The sequence below is a fragment of the Chinchilla lanigera genome, unplaced genomic scaffold, assembly GCF_000276665.1.
Source record: "Chinchilla lanigera isolate Chin_1 unplaced genomic scaffold, ChiLan1.0 scaffold00122, whole genome shotgun sequence".
NCBI classification, from domain to species: Eukaryota; Metazoa; Chordata; class Mammalia; order Rodentia; family Chinchillidae; genus Chinchilla; species Chinchilla lanigera.
This window is the reverse complement of record NW_004955523.1, coordinates 2,678,436-2,701,250: the sequence shown is the minus strand read 5'-3', so window position 1 is coordinate 2,701,250 and position 22,815 is coordinate 2,678,436. Positions and strand designations below refer to the sequence as shown.

The following is a 22,815-nucleotide window of genomic DNA, read 5'->3' as shown; positions in this document are numbered from 1 at the left end:
TGTATACGTATGCTTATATTTATACATAATGGAAAGATAAACCATATATTTGGAGGGGGTGAGGGGAATCAAACTCAGGACCTAGCACTTACCAGGCAGGCGCTGTGCCGCTGAGCTATATCCCCAGCCTATAAACCATACATTTTAAAAAATGGTCACCCGTAAGCAGAGGTGACAAATAATGTGGAATAGGTAAGAATAGGAGCTAGATTTTCTTGAGTACATTATTTTTTTAAAGATTTGACTCTAGAACCAGTAAAATTTTACTTAATCATGAAACAACATTAAAATTATGTTATGTCCCAAGTAACAAAACAAAAATAACATAAATGAATATAATTGTGTACCCAACTGGTGGCATAACCACACAGACAGAAACTATTCCAAATGATTTTAAAATAAGTAATTTGACTATACTGCCTTAGAATAGAATAGTGTATATTCCTAGAATACATCTTAAGGACAAAAATAAATGTAAATATGCATGTGTGTTTTTGGCATTAGGTTGTAGGTGATGATATGAGAATTGGTATTCTGAGAGTGCTGTAGATAAATATCAAATGGGTAATTACACTGATATCATTGAAAGGGAAGATTTTTTCACATGATTGAAGGAAAGTACAAATATAGATCAATGAGGTTAAGTAAGAACTCTATAGTTATTTCTGGACAGAAATCAGAAGTGTTAGTATAAGTTCATGGTGTGTTTTGGCTTTAAAACAAACACAGAAATTTCTTTCTAGCTCTGTCCGTTGGAAATCCTCCAAAATAATGACAAACGCAGTAAAAATGAATACCTCTTGCATTCATATTGTGTTCCCCATAGATCATTTTCCACTGAAAGGGCCAGAAGTCTTTGGAGAAATAGCTGAGTCCCGGTCTGGTATATGAAGTGTACAACTATCTTCATACATTAGAAAGCAAGGGAGCTATCAAACGCTATTAGGATCATACCAAAAGGACGTAGGTTCCAACCTAAATATGTTCCCACTGGCCATAAGTGGGCAAACCTTAACAAATAAAATGTATTTAAATCTTTGTGTTCAGAAGGATAGTATTTCTAAAAACTTAGTCACCTTTGGAAGATGTTAGGGAAACATCACATTATTTTTTACTTAAATAATTTTAAATAAAATTGTTTTGAAGTAATTCCTTTGAAGAAATTGTTTTGAAATAATTTCAGACTTTGAAAAAAGTAAATATGAAGCAGCAGGCTTATTCTTATTTTAGTAAAGATAAATGTGTACCCTAGAGAGAAATCTTTATAAAAGTATATGATTCTATAAAGAATCATAAGAAACTATGAGTGGGAGTTTTCCAGAAAGATGTTATTGTAGAATATTTGGAAACAACCTTCTCGAGGAATAGCAAAATTTGGAGCAGACTCGCTTGCAATTAACTGTATATTTTCAGAACAGCATGAAAAATAAAATATTTGGATTTTGGTTGCAAAAATGGTATGGAGAGTTTCTGTGCACATCTTACTGAATTTCCCCTGATATTGCCATATTACATTACCACAGTAGAACCATGAAACAGGAAGTTACCACTGGTATGATACTATTAACTAGTCTACAGACACTCTAATTTCACCGCTTCTCCCACCTATGTCCCTTTCCCCAGGCTCCCACATTGCATTCATGTGTTTTCTCATTATCCTTCAATCAGTGGAGCCCTTCAGCTCCTTTGCCTCTCGTGGCCTGGACACTTCTGAAAGGTATGAGTGAATGCTTTTGTAAATGCCATTCATCTGAGCTGATCTTTTCTCAGCAGACGAAGGTGTGCACTGAAGTTATGTTTTGCCCTTTAAGAAGGTGCATCATATTGGGGGACATTGGTGCTCGTACGCCTTATTACTCACAATGTTAAGTGCGATTGTGTAGCTAAGGCAGGGATTGCCAGATTCCCCACTACAAAGTTCATAGTTTTCCACTTGTAATATATTGATAAGTAAATCTTATGGGGGGATATTTTGAGATGTTTCTCATCATATGCTTGCCCACCCACCTTTCTATCAATTAATGCTTCTTGCTTACACCAACCACAGCTGTGATATTCTCCTAATAATGATTTCCTCCTTCCTCCAACATTTACTCTTTGTATTCTGCTGGAAGGGGGAGCTTACTTTCTCCCCCACTTATTTATTTATTCAGTATTTTATGTAAGTATGGATATTTATTTTATTCTTTTGGCTATCCTCTGATAATATCCTTATCTATTTTGTTTCTCAAACTTGCCTGGATTTGGCCATTAGAAGTTCCTTCAGGGGGCTGGGGATTTAGCTCAGTGGCAAAGCGCCTGCCTGGCAAGCACAAGGTCATGAGTTCGGTTCCCGGTACCGGAGAAAAACCAAAAAGAAGTTCCTTCAGGTTGGCTCCTGTGTCCCTCAGATATGCCTCGTCATTTCCTGAGCGCTTCTTTACCTGCTGAGGCCACAAGGAGCTCCAGGTTCACCCAGTGTATCTCAGGCCCCAGCCCTGGCACCAGCCATTTCTTCAAGGATCTCTGATTCCTTTCAGTAGAGAATGGTACTTAAAAACGAATAAATATCTGGGTGTGGGTTCCCAGCTACTGCCACCCAGCACCGTCACTAGAGGCCCAAAGCACTGGGACCATCAGTCCTGGACTGGAACCACCATAACGAGAATTAAATAAACCTTTTCTCTTAGTAAATTAATTCCTTCGGGTCTTTTGTTGTAGTAGCATGAAACAGACTAATAGAGTCCTCCTCACCAGCAAATGTAGAAAATAAAAGTATGTGACATGCCTATATCTATATTTATTTCTATATTTATCTATATATGTATGCACTTTTAGATATATTTGTTCCCGTGGGTCTGGGGTCACTAGCCCACCCTTAAACTTTCTCAGGCTTGTCTCTCTCTCTCTGATGTAGAAAGAAGAAGAGGAGTCAGAAGTCACACTGCAGAGAGAAAGTAGATTTATTGCAGAAAAGCAAAAGTAAATTTATTGCACAAATGGTTCAAAGCCAGTCTGAGGAGGGGGAACCCGGAGCTACGTGACTGTTGGCTAGAGGGCACCATTCCTGTCTTTATGGGATAGGGGTCATCTCCACCACCCCAGAGGGCCTGCACTTAATTAGTTAACAGGCTCATTGCTAAGGGGTCAAGTGCGTTAGGGTAATTACAGCACACAGTTTAGGAACATTTCAGGATGTTCAAACCACAAAGGGGTGAGGGGAAAAATTTCTAGAGCCAGCCCAAGGTCATCTATTGGGTGGTAGGCTTGTTGCTTCAGAAGAAAAATCTCAAAACTGCCTGCTCTTGGTCACAGGGGCTACTTTTCTCCTCTCCTAAAAGCCCTATGTCCCTTACTCTACCCCTGCCTAAGGGTCCCATCTTTCCCTACAAACAGCTAGAGATGCTTAATACATTAAAATCCATGAGTTTATACTGATGCCCCCATACCACAGGGTCCCACCTAGGCTTCCCCTTTATTTGGTTATTCTTCCTCTGACATGTAGAACTCTGACTCTCATCACAATGGACAGTTATTAGTTCAAATCTAGCACACACGTAAAGTGGTTTCAGAATTACTAAATTACACCCATGAAAACAAGTTTACTAACTACAGCGCAATGTTTGTGATGGAGTTATTTTGTCCTTACCCTTACAATACAGTCAATACACCATTTCCAAAAATTTCTTAGGTTAATTACTTTCCTTCCACCCTTCATTATGGTTATGTTATGTCTTTACACTATGGTCAGGTTTGTTTGCTAGTGATTGTGTTCCGTTTTAGGTTTTCCCCTATCCTGGTTGACTTTAATTATGTATTTGGGAAGGATAGGCAACATTTGATTCTAAGAGTCAGAGCTATACAAAAACGACGTTCTCGAAGAAATGCTGGTCCTCCCTCAGCCCTGTGACCTCATACGGATTTCACCATTCTTTCTCCACTCCATCCATTCCCACTCACCCGTGTGTAGCCACCCTCATTAGCTGCTTGTCTGTTCTTCCTATATTCCTTCTACACAAGCACAATGTCTATCTGTTTTCTTACATCTCTTTTCTTACCACGAAGGTAGTACAGTACAGGTAGATATTACAGTTTATATTGATTTTTTCCACTCAGTGCTATATCCTGAAAAGTATCCCAGATCTACTCATCGACATCTTTCTTATTGTTTTTTCCAGCTCCATAGTACTTCAATGTATGGTCATGTCATTTTCTACTCAACCACTCTACAAATGGACATTGCAGTTGCTTCCAGTATGTTGTAATTATACACAATGCCACCATAAATAACCTTATGCATGCATACTTCCACAGTGTTGGGGATGTAGCTTCAGGATAAAGTCCTATAGATAAGTGTATAGTAATTGTGTTAAGTACTTCCAAATTTCCCTCCAGTACTACTTTGTATTCCCTCCAATCATATGAGGCCAATTTTCCCGTAGTTTCATTAACAGAAGGTATTATCATGATTTTTAAAAATTTTTCTCTCATTAAATACATAAGAAATAGTACCTTGATTTTGAGCTTCTGTAGTTATGAGTACATTTGAACATTTATTTTACAAACCTAAGGGTCACTTTTATATCTTTTGTGAATTTTCTTTCATGTATGTTTCTCATTTCCCAACAGGTTTCTGAGCCTCTGTCCCTCATGTTTGAAGAGTTCTTTATATTACTAGGTATTGTCCTTAATCCATGATACATGTCTCCAGTACTTTCTCCAAGTTTGTCTGTTGTCTTTTGACTTTATCATGTTTTTTACTATGCAAATTTTATGGAGTCCAATTGATCGTTATTTTATTTCATTGCTTCTGGATTTTGAGTCACAGCTAGAAAACCTCTCCTTATATTTAGATTAAAGAGGAATTCACCCATGTTTTATTCTAGCACTGGCATGCTTTTACATTTTACATTTAGATCCCCAATCTATTTGGAGATTGTTCTTATGTCTGGTGTGAGATATGAATCTAATTTTGTATTTTCCCAAGTGGCTACTCCATTGTCCCAGTATTATTCATTAAGAAGTCTATCTTTGACGCAGTAATTTTAGATGTAACCTTTATCCTACACTATATTTCCATTATGTAGGTGGGTCTATTTATGGGCTTTCTATTCTATTTTATTCCAACTGGTTTATTTATCTACTTAGGCATCAATACCACACTGCTTCATAAAAAGATGTGTCCAGTAGGTTTAGGCAGTGGCAGTGCCTGTTTCCATCCTAGTTTGCTTATCAGTATTTTTGGCTATTCTTGCATGTTTGTTTTCCCATGTGAATTTAAGTATCAAATTGCCTGCCTCCATAAAAAATCATGTTGATATTTTTGCTGGTGCTGAAACAAATTTGCAAATTAACTTAGAACTGACATCTTTATAATGTTGAGTCACTATCTAAGGTCAAAGAATGTTCTTATAATCTTTCTAAAACTTGCTTAAAATTTTTCTTTATATAGGTTTTGTGCATTTGTTGTTAAATATATTCACAACTATTTCTTCTTGTCACTATTATAAATGGAGTTATGTTCCCTAACCGACTAGTGTGTGTGTGTGTGTGTATGAAAGTTATTATTTATGTATGTTAATTTATATCCTGTTAATGTTTTTATATGAGTTAACTTTATGTATTTATTTATTTATTTTTTGTCTTTCTGAGAAAAGGTCTCACTATGCAGTTCAGATTAGCTTTGAAGCCAAATTTATAGCTCAGGCTGGCCTTAAGCTCACAGCAATCCTCCTGCCTCAGCTTCCCAAGTGCTGGGATTACAGACATGCACCACTATGCCTGGTTTATTATTATTATTATTATTGACTCTCTAAAGTATTCCAGATGTACTGCTATATCATATAAAAATAAAGAAAGTTTTACTACATGTCAAATATCCCTTATTTGAAATGTCTTGGACCAAAAGTGTTTCAGATTTTAGAAGCCTTTGGATGTGGGGCTTTTTCAGATTTTGAAATATTTGTATATGCATATTTAAATCTCTGGGGATGGGTCACATATCTAAAGCCAAAATTCATTCATGTTTTACATATACCTTACACATATAGCCTGAAGGTATTTTTATACAATATTTTTTATGATTTTATGCATGAAACTGTTTTATGTTGTGATGTTTTCTATTTGTGGCATCATGTTAGTACTCAAAACGCTTCAAATTTTGGAGTATTTTGGATTTGAAGTTTTAGATTAGTGCTACTTATACTTTAGCAGGCCTAACTGGTTTCTCCTATCTAATTGTGCTAGCTAGATCTCTAGTAAATGGTGATAATACAGTGAGAAGCTTCCCCTGGCTCCTGATCTTAGTGGAGATGCTTCTAGTGTTTTCTCTGTTAGATAAGATACTGACTTTAGTTCTAAGATATACATATGTTCTTGTGTGAAGACGGTGCAGCAAAATTCTTATTTTATTGAGTATTTTTGTTATGGATAGGTATTATAACTACCATATTATTTTGAAAACCAACAGAAGGAAAGAAGCAAGCATTTTTTATGGTTTTTCTATATGATCTGTGCCAAACACAAGTTTGGGCAAGTTTCTCTTTATCAAATCATCCCAGCTAATAAACAAAGAAAAAAATTATCCAATAAGAATATTGCTATTTTGCTTTCCCTAGTGAAATACACTCCACCTGGAGGTCATCAATAGATGCAGTCTCACAAAAAAGAGAGATGTCGGGCATTACATGCCTCCAGATAAAAGTGTACACCACCACCTGTAAAGGAGACTTGTCAGAAAAGAATGAGACAGAGAGACAGACAGAGATCATAAGGGGAGAAATGAGACAGAGATAGAGGTACCTGAATCAAGCCTCCAGCTCTCACTACTAATTTACAAGAAATACATGAGACAGAAGGAAATGTCAAACAATTCCACAAGGATGCGTTCAGTAAGATATAGTCATGGAAACTCTATTGAACAAATGATCTGATTTCTTCAACAAAGGACTTCAAGGGAAAAAAGAGAGCAAGACGGGAAGAAACCTATCTATTATTTATATAACAGATAGATACAGATATAGATGGTATAGCTAGAGACAGAGATAGACACAGACCTAGAGACAGATGTAAAGAAACTTCAGAGACATATCAACTAACTGCAGTGCATGGACTTTATTTGGATCTCAGTTCAAATAAAAATATTTATGAGAGGATGAGGAAAAGAAGAAGAAGCAAGAAAGAACTAAGGCAATATATACCTATATATGTATATAGAAGGATAGCTGGGATAACTGTACTGCTGATGTCTGATGGTGTATTGCAAGTAACAGGTAATGCTTAAAATTTTTTATGTTCTGATCAATTCTGCATGCTTGTATCTGGTAATCTGAGCAACTGATGTGAAGACAACAATATGCAATATAACAACCATTGGTGAATTCCTACCTTCCTGTCTAGTGAAACTCTGTATTGTCTCTAACGTTTTTTGAAATTATTATTTTCTTATTCTCTTTAATGGTCTGATCAATCTTGCATTCTTACATCTGGTAATCGGAGCAACTACATTGAAGATAACAATATGTAATATAACAGCCACTGTTAATCTCTATCACTTGGTTTGAAACCCCGTATCATTTTTAATGTCCTTGCTTCGTATTGTTTGTATTTTGCTATTGTTCTTTTTTTTACTATTCTCTCTAAAATAAAAAAATTATGAGAACAATTAAAGAAATAAATATTTACTGAATGTCTGATTAAGGAATTATTGATTTTTCTAGCTATTAATATTTTGATTGCTTTACTTAAAAATAAGTGTGTCTTTTTAGATACATATGAAATATTTACAGGTAAAATGACATTAAGACTTGTGTTCAGAAGAAAGTAGTAGTATTTTGTGAAACAAAATTAGATGTATATTGACCATGTCTGAACTGGAGATAGGGTATACCAGTTGTATTATTCTCTTACTTTTGTATATGTTTGAAATTATCTGTAAAACAGATGTTTTTGGAAGTTCTTCATTTACCATATTTAACCTGCAAGCCAAAGTGAGATTATGCACTGTGAAATGTGGCAGAAACAACCCAGAACATCCCTACCACAAGCAAGGGTCACGACTGTCGGTCAGTGAACTCTCTGGAGCTAATGGCCAGGTTGCTTCCAAGTACCAATATTAAGAGCAAATGGCCATAAAGGTGTCCCCTGCCGGCCACCTTCTAAATCTGCTTCCACAGGCGCAAACAGCGTCCAAGATCCCTTTGGTGCAAGGGTCCTAAGTGTTGTAGAGGCAAAGAACAAGACTAACTGACTGTCCCTTGGAGCTCAGTACCAAGAGTCCTGCCTCCCTCTGTACCCCTCAAGGACTCCCAGCTCCTTGGATTCCTCCCTCCCACAAGGAAAGCCCCAAACTCACGTCATTCTCCGAGGTCCCACAGAGAATGCAGGATTTGCATTCTATGCACTGCCACTTGTAGGTCTTGACAGCCTCGGTCATGTTCAGGGTGAACTGCAGGCAGGTCGGGTGACCTGGAGGAAACCAGAAGCAGCAGCATTAAGGCCAGAGAATGTGACCAGTCACTGCCACGGCGCTAACCAAAAATACACTGATGCTCAGCGTGGAAAGAGGCGTGGGGGTAGCAGGGCATTTCCCAAGCCGGAGAGGGTCTGGGTAAGACTCTACCCACACTTCTTGCCACCAACCCCCCATTTTTATCAGATAGAGGCGCAAAGAGAGCAATGAGCATTAACCGACTTACTAGGGACAGGCGCCATCCAATTCCCCTTGCCTTGAGAGCCGCATTCCCCCTCCAGGTATAACCAGCTGATTCGAGCACAAAGCGTTTATCAGAGAAAGCCGGGAAGGAAACAGCAGAGTACACAGCTCCAGGGAGCACCTGGAGGGACCTCAGCGTTACCTCCCAGGTGCCGGCTTCAGCTGCGGCAGGAATAAGACATAAGAGCTACTTGCAGCCGGGGCTTCCTGTTCACACTCCCTTGGAATACAGGGGACAGGGACATAAAGGTTATGTAAAGTTTCCAGGGATGTGCTCAGGGGTGATGGTGGCACTGCTATTGCACTGCTGTTTAGAATATCTACAGCCACAGCCTAGAGATTAGCAAAATCCAAGCCCTGGGCAGTCGCAGGGAGGACAGTAGAAAGAGACCTCCAAGGAGGGCAAAAGAATGGCACATCACGGCAGATAGCCAGGTCCATCTAAAAGAATCAGTCACTGGTTCTAATTCTTTCCTCCCTCCCAAGCCAACAGTCAAATCGGGGGAGGGACAGTAAATGATGATCTCAGAGCACACAGCCCCGGGGAACACCAGGCCCGGCCTGCACAGAGGGACTCTTCTCAGCGCTCACCCACCCGGAGGAGATGGCAGCTGCGAGCTGTACACTGCGAAGATTTGGCCGTGAAGGAAAACGCAGATGACATTCCCAGGTTTCCCGGTTCTGTCAAATACACAGGGACCTTCCCAGAGCACTCATGTTTTATTCTTCCACAAATCAACAGCTTTGCTCAACGCTAGGGGTTCATCCTTCTCCAGAGCTCCCACTCTGCCAGAACCACTGCGCAGTGCATACGCTGCCTCTTTGGGGGGAAGGATTGTGTGCTCTGAAGGATACTGCAGACAGGCGACACCTCCCACCTACTGCCCTCCATAGATAGGATCCCTCACCGGTCCACTAAGCCCTGGCAAAGCCACACCCCTCAGGAGGAGGCCCCATTGTCTCCCTTTCAATTCTTCAGAGAACTGGCCCCATCGTACTCACTTGGTTGAACTCCTGTCTATTCAATCTGTGTAGGGACCTACCCAAGTTTGGACTCCGCAAATACAATCCACACTAAGATATCTTGAAAGCGTGGTAGTGGGGGTGGAAATAACTGCATGGTTGGGCTAGGGAACACTTAGCAGACCTAAAACCTTTCCAGAGGCTTGTCAGGTGCCGTCCAACTCAGAGAATCCCACAGCTCTGAACTAGTAACCCTCCCAAAGTGACACCGTGCAGCAGTCCTGAAGAGAAAGAAGCCTTACACAAAATCCCAAGTGAAAAGTTTTCAGTTTGAGACTTTAGGTGGTATGGGCCAGAGATGCCTCTGTTCTCCGGCAGGGTACCACTGGGAAGGGCGAAGATGAGGTCGGGGGGCAGATGCCACATGAGCAGGTTGACTTTGTCCGGTTCCATGGCCTCAGGCTGCACTTCAGCCACAACGAGCCAGCTTATTCTAAATTTCATCGACTTAACAAGCATTGCTTGAGCACCTACTAAGGACCTAACCTAGTCTAGGAGGTCAAGGAAATTTGGAGCGGATACCTGGCAGGTCAGAAGGAGTTAGCCAGGAGGGAGAAAGAGAGAGAGAGAGAGAGAGAGATCCATGGAAGAGGGACAGCACGGTGTAGGCTTTCAGCAGCCAGGCATCTTGGCAGAGTACAGGGAAGAGAAAGGCCAGCTAGCAGAGGCTTGGCATGCAAAACGAGGGGCAGGAGGCAGCCAGAGAGGTTGCTAAGGCCACAGTGTGCGGGCATACACGGCTCTTACTGAAAGATTTGGGACTTTAAAATTATTAAAAGATTTTGAGCAGGGCAATAGCTGGGTGACTGCTGTTTTTAAAGGCGGAGTCTTTAGCATGAAGGATATTTGGGGTGATGAAGCGGTTCTGTATCTCAGTGGTTGTGTACCTGACAAGACTGCATAGAACTACACACAAACACGCATAAGCGATGCAAACTTATTTGTGTGAGAGAGAGAACAACAAAACCGACAAAATCTGCAGACGCTGTGGGATTGCACCAGTGGCAATTGCCCGGTTTTGATATTGTGCTCTAGGTGTGGAAGACGTCACCGCCGGGGGGTTGGAAGAAGGACATGTGAGACCTCTCTGCAATACATTTTGTCATTTCCTATGAACTATGATTATTTTCAAAAGAAAAAAATTATTTTCAAGCGAAAAAAATAAAATGTAAATGCAAATTAAAGGAAGAAAGGACGGAGGGAGGGGGAAGGAAGAAAAGAGGGAAAGGAGCGTGGAGGGAGGGAAGAAGGAAGGAAGGGGAGGGGAGGGAAGGAAAGGAAGAAGGAGGGAGGGCGGGAAGAAGGGAGGGACTGCTTTTTAGGGAAAAAATTTGTTGTGAGGTTAAGGGATGCAGAGATGAAAAATTTTTGCTAGAAACCCAGTTAGGAGGCTGATGCCGCTATCAGGGGAGAGACAAGGGTGATTAGACTAGGGTGAAATTCTGAGGAATAATTTTTAAAATAAAGGACAAGAGATAAATAGTTTGGATGTTGAAAATATAGAAAAGTGATGAACAGTGTCCCCAAGTGTCTGACCCAAGAAGTTAGGCAGACGGCAGTGCAATTTACTTAGGTGAAGAAGATTAGAGAACGAACACAGGGAAGCAAATGAAGGAGGGGGTTCACTCTGCTTTGAGTGCGTTGAGTTTGGGAGGACTGTGATTCCCAGGGGAAATGTCAAGCAGGTAGCGGAACACATGGGTTTAGAGTTCAAGGGAGTATAGACTAGACACAGAATGTAGGAGGTTTCGCTAAGTAGGGGGTAACTGAAACCAGGAGAATCAATGAAATTATCTAGGGAGAGGAGAGCAAGAGGAGAGAAGAAAGGAGAAGAAAGAAAAAAGGTCTAGGATTGAGCTTTGACGAGCTCAACTGCTTCAAGATTAAGAGAAAGATAGGAGGAAAGTGCTCAAATGGGAAGGGAACAAGGGAGGAGGGGGAGAAAGGAAGGAAGAGAAAAGAAAAAAGAATATGAGGAAAAAATAGAAACAAAACTTTTGTAAATAAGGAGGAGAAGACGGATTGAAGGGAGGGGAGGGGAGTCGGGGAAAAAGAAAGATCAAGATATATTATGTACAGGTATAAATTCCCTGTGACAAATGTGAACATTAGGTATATCTAAAGTGTACCAGTAAAATTAATTTTAAATAATAAAATTTAAAAGTAGAAAGAAAGAAAGAAAAGAAAGAAAGAAGAAAGAGAGAGAGAACCAGCAAAGAAAACAGAATGCTAGCCACAGAGGTAAGAAGCAAAGTAGATGAGTAGGGAGTGACTTTGGCCAAAAGAGGAGATTTCAAGGAGCAGGTGGTCAGCTGTGTTACTTCCACAGGTTCTCAATGCTGCCGTTGCTCTAAAGATCCTGAGAGAGGAGCACTGACGCATCTGAGGGCGAGCTGTCCTCCTAACCCTAGCACTGCTCAGTACGGGCGTCTTCCGGAGAAGGAAGGCCCGTGCCTTGCAGCACATTCCAGGGTATTCATGAGGTGGGACTCGCTTGAGAACTGTGCATCTGGAGCTCTCTGTGTGGGTGAGGCTGGGGGTGATTTGTGTGCCTCGTGCACCCAGGAACACTCCGCAAGATGTGCTGAGGGGCAACTCTGCATTCCAGTTCTCCTGGCCTGTGCTGAGTTCTGAAGATATTTTCTAGGAGCCTTTGGACCAGTAAATGACGGAAGGTGGGTTTGGGAAACTCCTATGGAAATCCAAAAAAAAAAGCCCATGGGCTTTCTCTGTGTTCTTATCTTGAGAAGCTTTCCAAAGACCTTCAAATCTAGAGAAAGGGAGCTGAGCTCAGATAGTCTGCAGCCTCCTGGTGAAGGATAAGACTAAGCTGAACCTCAGCCCTGACTGCAGAGCTCCTGCTCCTCAGGGTTTGAGACATCACTCAAGTTCAAGAGGAAATAAAGGGCAGGAAAATTACAGCCAGGGGTGGGATGGTACGAAAGTGAGTCACACAAGCAACCATCAGCATTGCAAAAACCAAGCCCAGAACTAAATCCTCCTGTTTGTGCCACCATACCAGGTTGGTTGTCTGTTGTTCATCTCCAGAAACTGTAAACAAACTGTCTGCCTCATCAAACTGCAAGAACAAGAGTACCATGGAAATGGCTTAATAATGCATGCTGTTGGACCAAAAGAAACATTTCTAAGGAAAGTGGCAGAAGTGCATTTCTAAATTTCACTGAAAGAACTCTATTTTTGCCCAAGCTGATTCCTAAGGTACTCAGAAATAAGAGAAAAACAGATACCGTATTTCCAATCCAAGGGTGAAAGGAAAACTACAGTAAAGCAATTCACTTATGATCACTTACTACTTGAGGATTCTTATCTTAATCTCTGCACTTGTTTGGAAATTTAGACCGTTCATGTCTCCAGTTTTCTTAAAGCAAGGAGCGCTATTGCTATTTATATAGTCCAATGTGTGGAAAGGGAAGCAACTCTTCCCAGTTCCCCCTGGGTATAATGATTCAATAGAGCATTTATAAGGTTTCAATGACCACAATGGATTTTAAAAGTGATACAGAGCTCATGATTCATACCAGCCAGATCATTAAAAACCAATCCCTTCCTGACAGTTTCTCCAAGTTCCTTCAGCCTACAGGTTCCATCGAGTGTCCTGCTCACTCATTTAGCTGGCCAGGTAGTGAGCTGGGTCAAAGAGACATTCCCATCATCCTGCTCTAACTCCTTCCAAGCTGACCTCAATCCTCCCCACCAGGCTGTAATAGGAAATGTCACTCATGGCACCATTTCTAAGAGACTGGGCTTTCAGACAATAGGGATTTGGCTTTCAGGGTGCTATTTCAGCAGATGGGGAAGTAAGAAACCAGTAGGGTGAAGGAAAAGGCTTAGGATAAGATAGACCACGAGGCTGAGAGCACCCTGTGTGAATAACCCTATACTCTACCGAGCTGAATAAAAAAAAAGATGGGTTTCCAGAAGTAGTAGTTGCCACCTTGCCACTCAAAAGACACATCTCACGTCTTTACAGAAATCATGCATAGAAGCTGGGAATGGGCAAGGGACAGCTAGTGGTATCCATGTTTAGTAGAAGTCACGTAAATACGTATCCAGCCCAGAGCAGTGTCCACGCCGCATTCACAGATAGATGCCTGCATACACAACGGCCCCGCACCTGGATAGTTCCAACCTTTTAAGGGAGAAAATACCTGTGTATGCTTTGTTAGTTAGGCTCACGATAAGATTGCGACTTGGAAAGCATTAACCAGTCAATCTCATTCTATGAATACTCAGTTCACTGAAAGAAATACAGTTCATTTTCAATAAATCCTGGGCAAAAACAAATATAAAAACTGCTATGACGTGTCCCTTGCATTATGACCCTTATTAAAAGAGTTTCTTATTTCATTCTTGCAGTATTTAATTTAGACTAGGCTAAGCCACATCACTGATTAAATTAGAGGTCTAGGGAAAAAAATTCATCTTGCTAGGTATGCGCTGAAACACAAATAAAATAGATACAAATGACTGTGTGACTACTGTGGTCTATTATTTATTCATTGTGAAATTATAAACATCTAATTGTATTTTAGTGCCCTATTTATCAATCTCTGAACTAATTTATCAGGAAAGAAGAACTTAAATATACACGGGTCTCAGGAAAGTAAGTGCAAAACTCAAGTTGTTCTCCTTGGTTTGATGCTTGACTTATAGAAATCATAGTATATGAAGCACATAAGATCAATTCCAACCTGAAATAGCACCCAAACATATTTTTATGTGCATTCATTAGAAAATACTTTGGCTCAAATTTCTCACAGTTCTTTATATCTGTATGTGTGCAAAATTTACAATATTTATGTACTGAAAATCTATGTGAAGCTCTAGCTAAAGCATTTATGCAAAGTAGAGTCAAATTTGAGTCATCAAGCTCATTTGGGGAAGACCGTTTAATCAATCCATGCAGTCCCATCTCCCGCCTCTCTCCCACCCCCACCCCCCCTGCCTCCCTCCCGGCCCTTCTTCATTCTCATCTACTTTGAGACCCAGCCTGGCAGGTGGGGGGAAGGAACCTCACTTAACCTGCAAAGAGGCAAGCCAGTCCGAGCAATCAAAATCCAATTTCTTCACATACATATCATGACAAATACATTAACAGCCATGGTTTCTCCCCATGGATTATTTCTCAGTCCCTGCCTTGTTGGCCTTCCACAATGGTCCACAGGCTCGCCTCTATCTGCTCTAGATGTTACCTCTAATGTTCAAGATACCTGCATATTGAGGACAACAGCACTCTCAGAGGCGCCTGAAGGCTCCCTATTTTCTCACCATTTTTCAAGTTCTTCCAAGAGGACAAAGAAGAAAAGAGTGAGGAATAGCAAGATAAAGACCAAACAAACAAAAAAAAAAACACATGAAAAAGAAATGATGGTGTGAACTGTGGCTGCCTTATGCCTACACAAAGCACCTAAATGAACTGCAAGATCAACTCGTCAGAGAGGTCTGCTTACCCCTGGCCCACACCAAGTTGTCAAGCTCTACAGCACCAAGGTGTCACATGGCATGCTAGCCACAGGAGTGGTGGCATCTATCATTAGTAGAAGTACCATATAAAACACGTTCATACAGAGGGTAAGGGGCACTTTTGATGGACTAAAGAGCTAAGAGTTCAAATGACCCTAGAAAGTCCCCATTTGACAGTCAAGATGGTCCGAGGCAGAGTCTCCTAGAAATGGACACACACCATCCATTGCAATTGGTCCTTTCAGGTGAAATAGTAGCATAGGGAAGCCTCAATCTGGATGCAGACAACTTAGTCAACTGACCAAGTTGAAGCCATGGCACAACACTTGAAAGACGTCAGGAGTCAAGTAGTAACCCCCAGACCTCTTACCTAATTTATAGTTGCAGCTGAGGATCACAGGTTGTTTGTCATTTATGCATTTCTTTGATAGTATTTGTTGAATAAATACATGAGGTAGGTACTCTTCTAAGCAGTGGAGACACAGCAGTGAAAAAAACCAAGTTCTTCCCCTGTGGAACAGCTGCCACAACATGGGATGCATTGCAGCACCTGATCCAGTGGACAAGTCATTTTCCTCTCTGGACACTAGTTCTCCAATATATGGAACTACTTGATTGAAATCTGCTCTCCATGAAGCTGTAGCACTATCTATGCTACCAAAAACTGGCATTTTTGGAATCCTCTTGATCTGTTTGGTGGGATTAACAAACCTGCTATACTTTGCAGCATAAAATTCCAAGTGAAAAATCTAAGAAGAAATTAAAATAGCCAGTAAGTGCTGCCAGAATTTTTATCGGCTTTCCCACGTTGGCCAGCCTATTCCTAGTCCAATATCAGCAGCAAAATACGGCCATCACAGACACAAAAGAAATCTAGAAATCTGAGGCCCTTCTCTTCAACCACACTATCTCATCCCATGCAATGAAATGGGCCTGTACAGATGAGCTCTGGTAAATCTGCAGGCAGAGAGACCTCAGGTTAAGTTCCTTCGATGAGGAGTACAGGGTTGAGCTGACTGCGGGAAGTAGGAAGATGTTGCTAGCCAGGGAGTAGAAAAGGTTCATCTGTAGAAGCAACTCAGTTGACTCTTACTTTAAATTCTTAGCTGGAATTGTAGAGTCCCGGCTCCCATCGGCCAAAGTGAGGTTTGCCCTGCAGTAGTGTGTAGTGTGAGGAGAGCACCCTGAATCATTGTCCAGAGCCCACCAGCAATCTCAGATACAAATTTCTGACAGTGCCTATTCTTTCCAAGCCTCTCTGCACATCAGGGGCGTCTAGCCATGGGCTCTGGCTAAAGGCTCTGGGATTTCTCTGAGAAAACAAGCCCAAGGGAGAATTCTAGTTCCTTTGCTTCCTACTGTCCTGAGTGGGTCCAGGATGGTTTTGTGACGTCTGTAATTGATGCGTGGGCGGTGGAAAACAACAATGAGCAGTTGACACTTGATTGGCTGCGATCCTATAATCGCCGAACTTCCGTGAATTAGATCCATGACAGTTTAAGGTCTTGCATTGTCTGAGAACACTTGCGGTGGTATTTCCATCTTTTTCTGTCAAAGAAATTTCCTAGAGTTGTGCTAAATCAAAAGAAAAGTAATGTTTTCTTATCATTTTCTAAGAAGCAATCACAGATCTACCTAGAAATAAAGGACTGATGGTCTGCTCACAATGTGTAGACACTTTCTTTTACACTTTTTAAATCATATTTTGGTCTAGTTTTGAAGATTATTCTGATTTTGTAATCCACTTGACTGTGATCAGATTCTTATAGAAAACTCCATCTAGTTCCCTGAACAAAGTCGTTGACCAGTTCGTTGACCCAATTCACTGAGCACCTACTAACTGCCAGGAGCTAGTAAGAGCTAAAATGTAAAAATAAATAAAACACGAATGCTGCCTTGAAGAGCTCAGGTTAGCAGGTGTGGTAGGCAGCCTTTAGCATGGCCACCAGTGGTTCTCAGTCCTGCTTTGCGGGCTGTACTTAATAACTCAACTGTAACAGCCAAGTAGAATTTGGCAGAAGTGATCAGATCTCTCTTCTAACATTAGGTTTAAAAGATTGTGGCTTTCATCTTCAGAACTCTCTCTTCTGTTGTCCGATTTTTTTGCCCTCAGGGAGCTGCTATGCTGTGAGGGACCTGTGGAGAGGTCCATATGTGAATGAATGAAGGGAAGCCTGGGCCCTCTCAATCCCAGATGGACCAGAATCTTGCCAAAAATCACACAGAGCTTGGAAGCAGATTCTTTCCCAGTTGAGCCTTCAGATAAGACCACAGCCCTAGTTGACAACTTGATGGCAATATCATGAGACCTTGGGTGCAGCACCCAGCCAAACCACCCCATGAGAACTGGCCCACTGTAACTATGAGAATACAAGTATTGATTGAATTAAGCTGTTAAATTTTGAAATCATTTGTTACACAACAACAGATAACTATTATAGGGAGACAACCTTTTTTGAAATGACTATAATACAACGTGATGTGTGCTATTACAGGGAAATGAATAAAGATCTTGGGAAGCAATAATTAACATTGGGGAGACTCAGGGAAAGCTACTGAGAGGAGCTAACATTTGAGTTGGGCCTTGAAGAGTGAATGCAAGTTTTCTAAGAGGGGAAAAAAAAGAAGAAGAAAGAACATTCCAGTGAGATGAAACAGCAGCAAATGTGCAGTTCATACCTTAATCAACCAGAGAAGGACAGCTCATGGAAAGCAAAGGAAAGGGGGATGGCAAGAGATAATGCTAGCAAGGCCAGGGAAAGATTGTAAAAGGCCTCTTAGGTGGGCAGAAGGATTCAAATTTGACTCTATAAGCAGTGAGGACTCCGCAGAGGTTTTTAAGCAAGGGCTGATTTTCTTGTACCCATGCTTTATAAAAATTATTTCAGTGGTAGGTCAAAGGGTGAATATAGTGGAAGTAGCTGGAGGGTGCCCAGTTACAAGATCCATTTATTTAATAAGCTTTTTAGAGCACTTGTGATGTGCTAGATACCACTGTATATACTGAGCACAGCATTTACAGACAAAAATCCTATCTTCCTGGAGTTGATGTTCTAACGGGGTCAAAAGTGTAGAACAGATCTAGTCACAGGAGAACAAAAGGAGCAAATATTTGAGAAGTAGAATTGGTTAGTAAGACACGACTCTCACCTGAGCAAGGGTGTGAAGGAGAAGGAAGAATGTGAAAGGACACCGAGACTCCTAAGTCAGGTCACAGAGTAGCTGATAAATTTTTTAGCTGAGAAGGAGGTGAAGGGCTTGCAGGATACACTTGTGCACTGCCTAATGAAGGTTCATTCCAAAATAGAGTGTATATATGACACTGGTCCTATAAGAGCACCTTGCCTACTGATTTCACAGCCATTTCAGTTTGTGAAGGACACTCTATAATGTTCCCATGGCAAAAACACCTAATGACACGTTTCTCAAACTGTCCCCCTGTGATGTGTGAGTGTATGATAATGTTTTCCACTTAGACACACAGCATTTATTGTGCAGATGGGGCATTTATTGGAAATGTCCAGAAGTCAGTGAGAAAATATGAGTCTACAGTCAGGAGAAAGGACCAGGATGCAAACTGAAATTTAGAAATCATCTGACTTGGGTGATAGAGGAAGCCTTGGAAATCAGTGAGATACTCAAGGAGAGCCCACAGAGAAAAAGTTTTGAAAAGAACTTGTAGGAGTATCGCAAGTTTAAGCCCACCGGGGACAACTTAAAACATTGTGACCTGTCTCAAAACAAAGAAGGAAAAAGGGTTGGGATGCAGTTCAGTATGAAGGCTCTGGTTTAAACTCCTAGGACCACAGAAAAATGAATTAGTTACAAGAAAGGGGACAAGGAATTCCTGGAAATGAAAGCACTAATGGGCATCAAGAAGAGAACACACTGGGGATGAACCCCGGACATCTTCAGGAACCCCGGTGAGCCATCACTGCACCTCCCCGACCAGCGCAAGGCAGGCAGAGCCCCAGACACCTTCTGGGGCCAATGTGGCCACACAACACCACCTGCACCCCAGGGGGAGCCAAGCTGAAACCTGTACATACGGGTTAGTAGCCTCAGGCACTCCACTCTGATCCCTCCCCTGCTGGCAGGGGAACCAGGCTGGATCCTGGGCAATGTCTGAAGCCTTGGTGACCACAGCCTGCACCCCCCCACACCCTTGTGGAAGCCAGGTTTAACCCCAGACAGCTTCAGGAACTCCAGTGAGCATAACTATCCCTTAAATTTAATGGGGAAATAAAATATTTCCATGATAAAGAACAACTGAAGAAGTTCATGAGTGCCAAACCAATCCTACAAAGAGTACTAAAAGATATTCTAGAAAGAGATAAAAAAGACCACAACTTCAAGAACAACAACAGAATCACCAAGTCGAGCAAGCAGTTAAACAGAGGGAAAAGGGAGGAATCAACAGCAGGAGAATAACATGACAAAAATAAGCCAATACATATTATAACCATCAATGTAAATGGTCTCAATGCACCAATGAAAAGCAGCACACTGGCAAAGTAAATCAAGAAACAAAATCCAACTATATGTTATATACAAAAACACTTTTAACTCAAAAGGATATTCATAGACTGAAAATTAAAGGATGGAAAACAATACTCCATGCAACAGGAACCCAGAAAAAAGTGAGTGTAGCTATTCTGTCTGCAGACACCATGAACTTCAAGTGAAGAACAATTAAAAGAAATAAAGAAGGTTGCTACATACTTGTGGAGGAAAAACTTCAAGAGGAAGAGATAACAATCATAAACATCTATGCACCAAATACAGGAGCACCCAACTATATAAGACAAATTTTAATCAACCTGAAAAATGAAATAAGCAACAACACAATCATAACAGAGGACTTGAACATCCCATTTTCACAAAGATTGATCAACTAGATAAAAAATCAGCAAAGAAATAACCGAACTTAAACAAAATTGTGAACAAAGGGACTTAGTAGATCTTTACAGTGTTCCATCCAACAGCATCAGAATACACATTCTTCTCAGCTGCACATGGGATGTTCTCTAAAACAGACCATATACTACCACATAGAACATACTTAAGTAAATGCAAAGCAATTGAAATTATCCCATGCATACTACTGGACCATAGTGCAATGAAACTGGAAATTAATGACAAAAGAAATCACAAGAACTCCATAAACACATGGAAACTAAATAACACCCCCCTGAATAACCAACAGGTCACAGATGAAATCAAAGTAGAAATTAACAATATTTACAATCAAACAAAAATGTAGATGCAATTTACAGGAACCTGTGGGACACAATGAAAGCAGTCCTCAGAGGGAAATTTATACTGGTGAATTCTCACCTCAGGAAAACAGAACAGGCACAAATAAACAATCTTATGCTGCACCTCAAGCTTCTAGAAAAAGAAGAGCAAGTCAAACTCAAAGCTCAAAGAAGACAGGAAATTATAAAGCTCAGGGCAGAATTAATGCAATGGAGACAAAAAAGCACTACAAAGAATTAATGAATTGAACAGTTGGGTCTTTGAAAGAAAAAATAAAATAGATATACCCCTCGCCAACTTTATCAAAAAAAGGAAAGAAAAAATTTAAATACATGCAATGAGGAATGAAATGGGTGTAATCAGTACAGATCCTATGGAAATTTAGAAGATCATCAATATCTACTTTAAAAATATTAACTCTCACAGGATGGAAAACACAGAGGAAATGGACAGATTTCTAGATACATACGAATTACCAAAGCTGAATGAAGAAGCTATAAAAATCCTGAATAACTCAATATCAGCCAGCAAAATTGAGAATGTAATAAAAAACTTTCCAATGAAGAAAAGCCCAGTTCCTGATGGATTCATAGCTGAATTCTGCAAGAAATTTAGAGAAGATTTAACACCAATTCTTCTCAAACTCTTTAATGAAATTGAAAGGGAAGGAATTCTCCCAAATTCATTCCTGGAGGGAAGTATTATCCTGATACCAAAACCAGAGAAACACCCAACCAAAAAAGAGACCTACAGGCCAATCTCCCTGATGAATATAGATGCAAAAGTTCTCAATAAAATACTAGCAAACAGAATACAACAAATCATCAAGAAGATTATACACCATGACCAAGTGGGATTCATCCTAGGAATGCAGGGATGGTTCAATATATGCAAATCAATCAAGGTACTACACCATATCAATAGAACCAATACAAAAATCACATGATCATCTCCATCAATGCAGAAAAAGCCTTTGATAAAGTCCAACACTCATTCATGATAAACATGCTACAGAAAGTAGGAATAGATGGTCTTTACCTCAATCTGATCAAAGCCATCTATGACAAACCAATGGCTAACATCATATCAAATGGTCAAAAACTGAAAGCTTTCACTTTAAAATCAGGAAGAAGACAAGAATGTCCACTGTCACCACTCCTAGTCAATACAGTTCTGGAAATATTAGCTACAGCAATTAGACAAGAGAGAGAAATAAAAGGAAAAGGATAGGAAAGGAAGAAGTGAAATTATTGTAATTTGCAGATGACATGGTACTCTACATAGAAGACCCCAAAAACTCCACCAAAAGGCTTATAGATTTAATAACCAAATTCAGTAGCATAGCTGGATATAAAGTTAACACTCAAAAATCAGTAGCATTCCTGTACACTAGCAACAAACAGACTGAGCAAAAAATTAGTGAAACCACACCTTTCACAATAGCATCTAAAAAGATTAAATACTCAGGAATTAACCTAACAAAAGAAGTAAAAGATCTATTCGGTGAAAATTATAGTACTCTGAAAAAAGAGATTGAAAAAGATATCAGAAAATGGAAAGATATTCCTTGCTTGTGGATAGGAAGAACTAACATTGTGAAAATGGCCATACTCCCAAAGTTGTTGTACAGATTCAATGCAATCCCAATGAAAATACCATTAGTATACTTCACAAATCTACAGAAAATATTCCTAAAATTCATCTGGAACCAGAAGAGGCCTAGAACAGCAGAAGCAATCCTGGGAAACAAAGGAAAGGCAGGAGGTATCACAATTCCTGACTTGAAATTATACTACAAAGCTATTGTGATAAAATCGTCATGGTACTGGCAAAAAACAGACCTGAAGATCAGCAGAACACATTAGAAGATGCAGACACAATTACAAACACGCTCAGCCACCTCATCTTTGCAAAGGGGCCAAACATGTTCACTAGAAGAAAGATATCCTCTTTAATAAATGGTGCTGGAAAAACTGGCTTTGCAGAGGCCAAAGACTAAAACTAGACCCATGTCTTTCACCAGGTACTAAACTAAAGTCAAAATGGATCAAAGATCTAAACATTAAAACAGGAACATTAAATCTATTAGAAGAAAAAGTAGGTAAAAACCTTGAAGACATAGGGGTAGGCAGAGAGTTCATGAACAAAAACAAAACTGCATGGGAAATACTTCAAAGAATCAAGGAATCAACAATTGGGATCTCATCTTATTGAAAAGTTTTTGCACATCAAAAGAAATCACCGGATGTGAGGGTGATCTGGCTGTGACATCTGTCACCCCATTGATCACCAGGGTTTATTCAGCTGATCTGGCTGGCTAGGCAGGTGTCCCCTTCCTCCCTCAATGCTCCATGTGC

The 22,815-nt window shown here is 40.5% G+C and overlaps 1 protein-coding gene across 4 annotated transcripts in view; it reads right to left on the bottom strand.

Annotated features, from left to right (window-relative positions):
- The window catches only part of Dpf3 (D4, zinc and double PHD fingers, family 3), a 295,896-nt gene that overhangs the window by 17,680 nt on the left and 255,401 nt on the right, over nt 1–22,815 (bottom strand). For 3 of the 4 annotated variants that reach the window (XM_013507168.1, XM_013507166.1, XM_005409438.2), the window contains one exon: nt 8,333–8,445. In XM_013507168.1, the coding sequence (XP_013362622.1) occupies nt 8,333–8,445 (113 nt within the window). Of the gene's footprint in view, nt 1–8,332; nt 8,446–22,815 lie in introns of those variants that run through there. The other variant, XR_001231939.1, reaches the window with a different exon arrangement.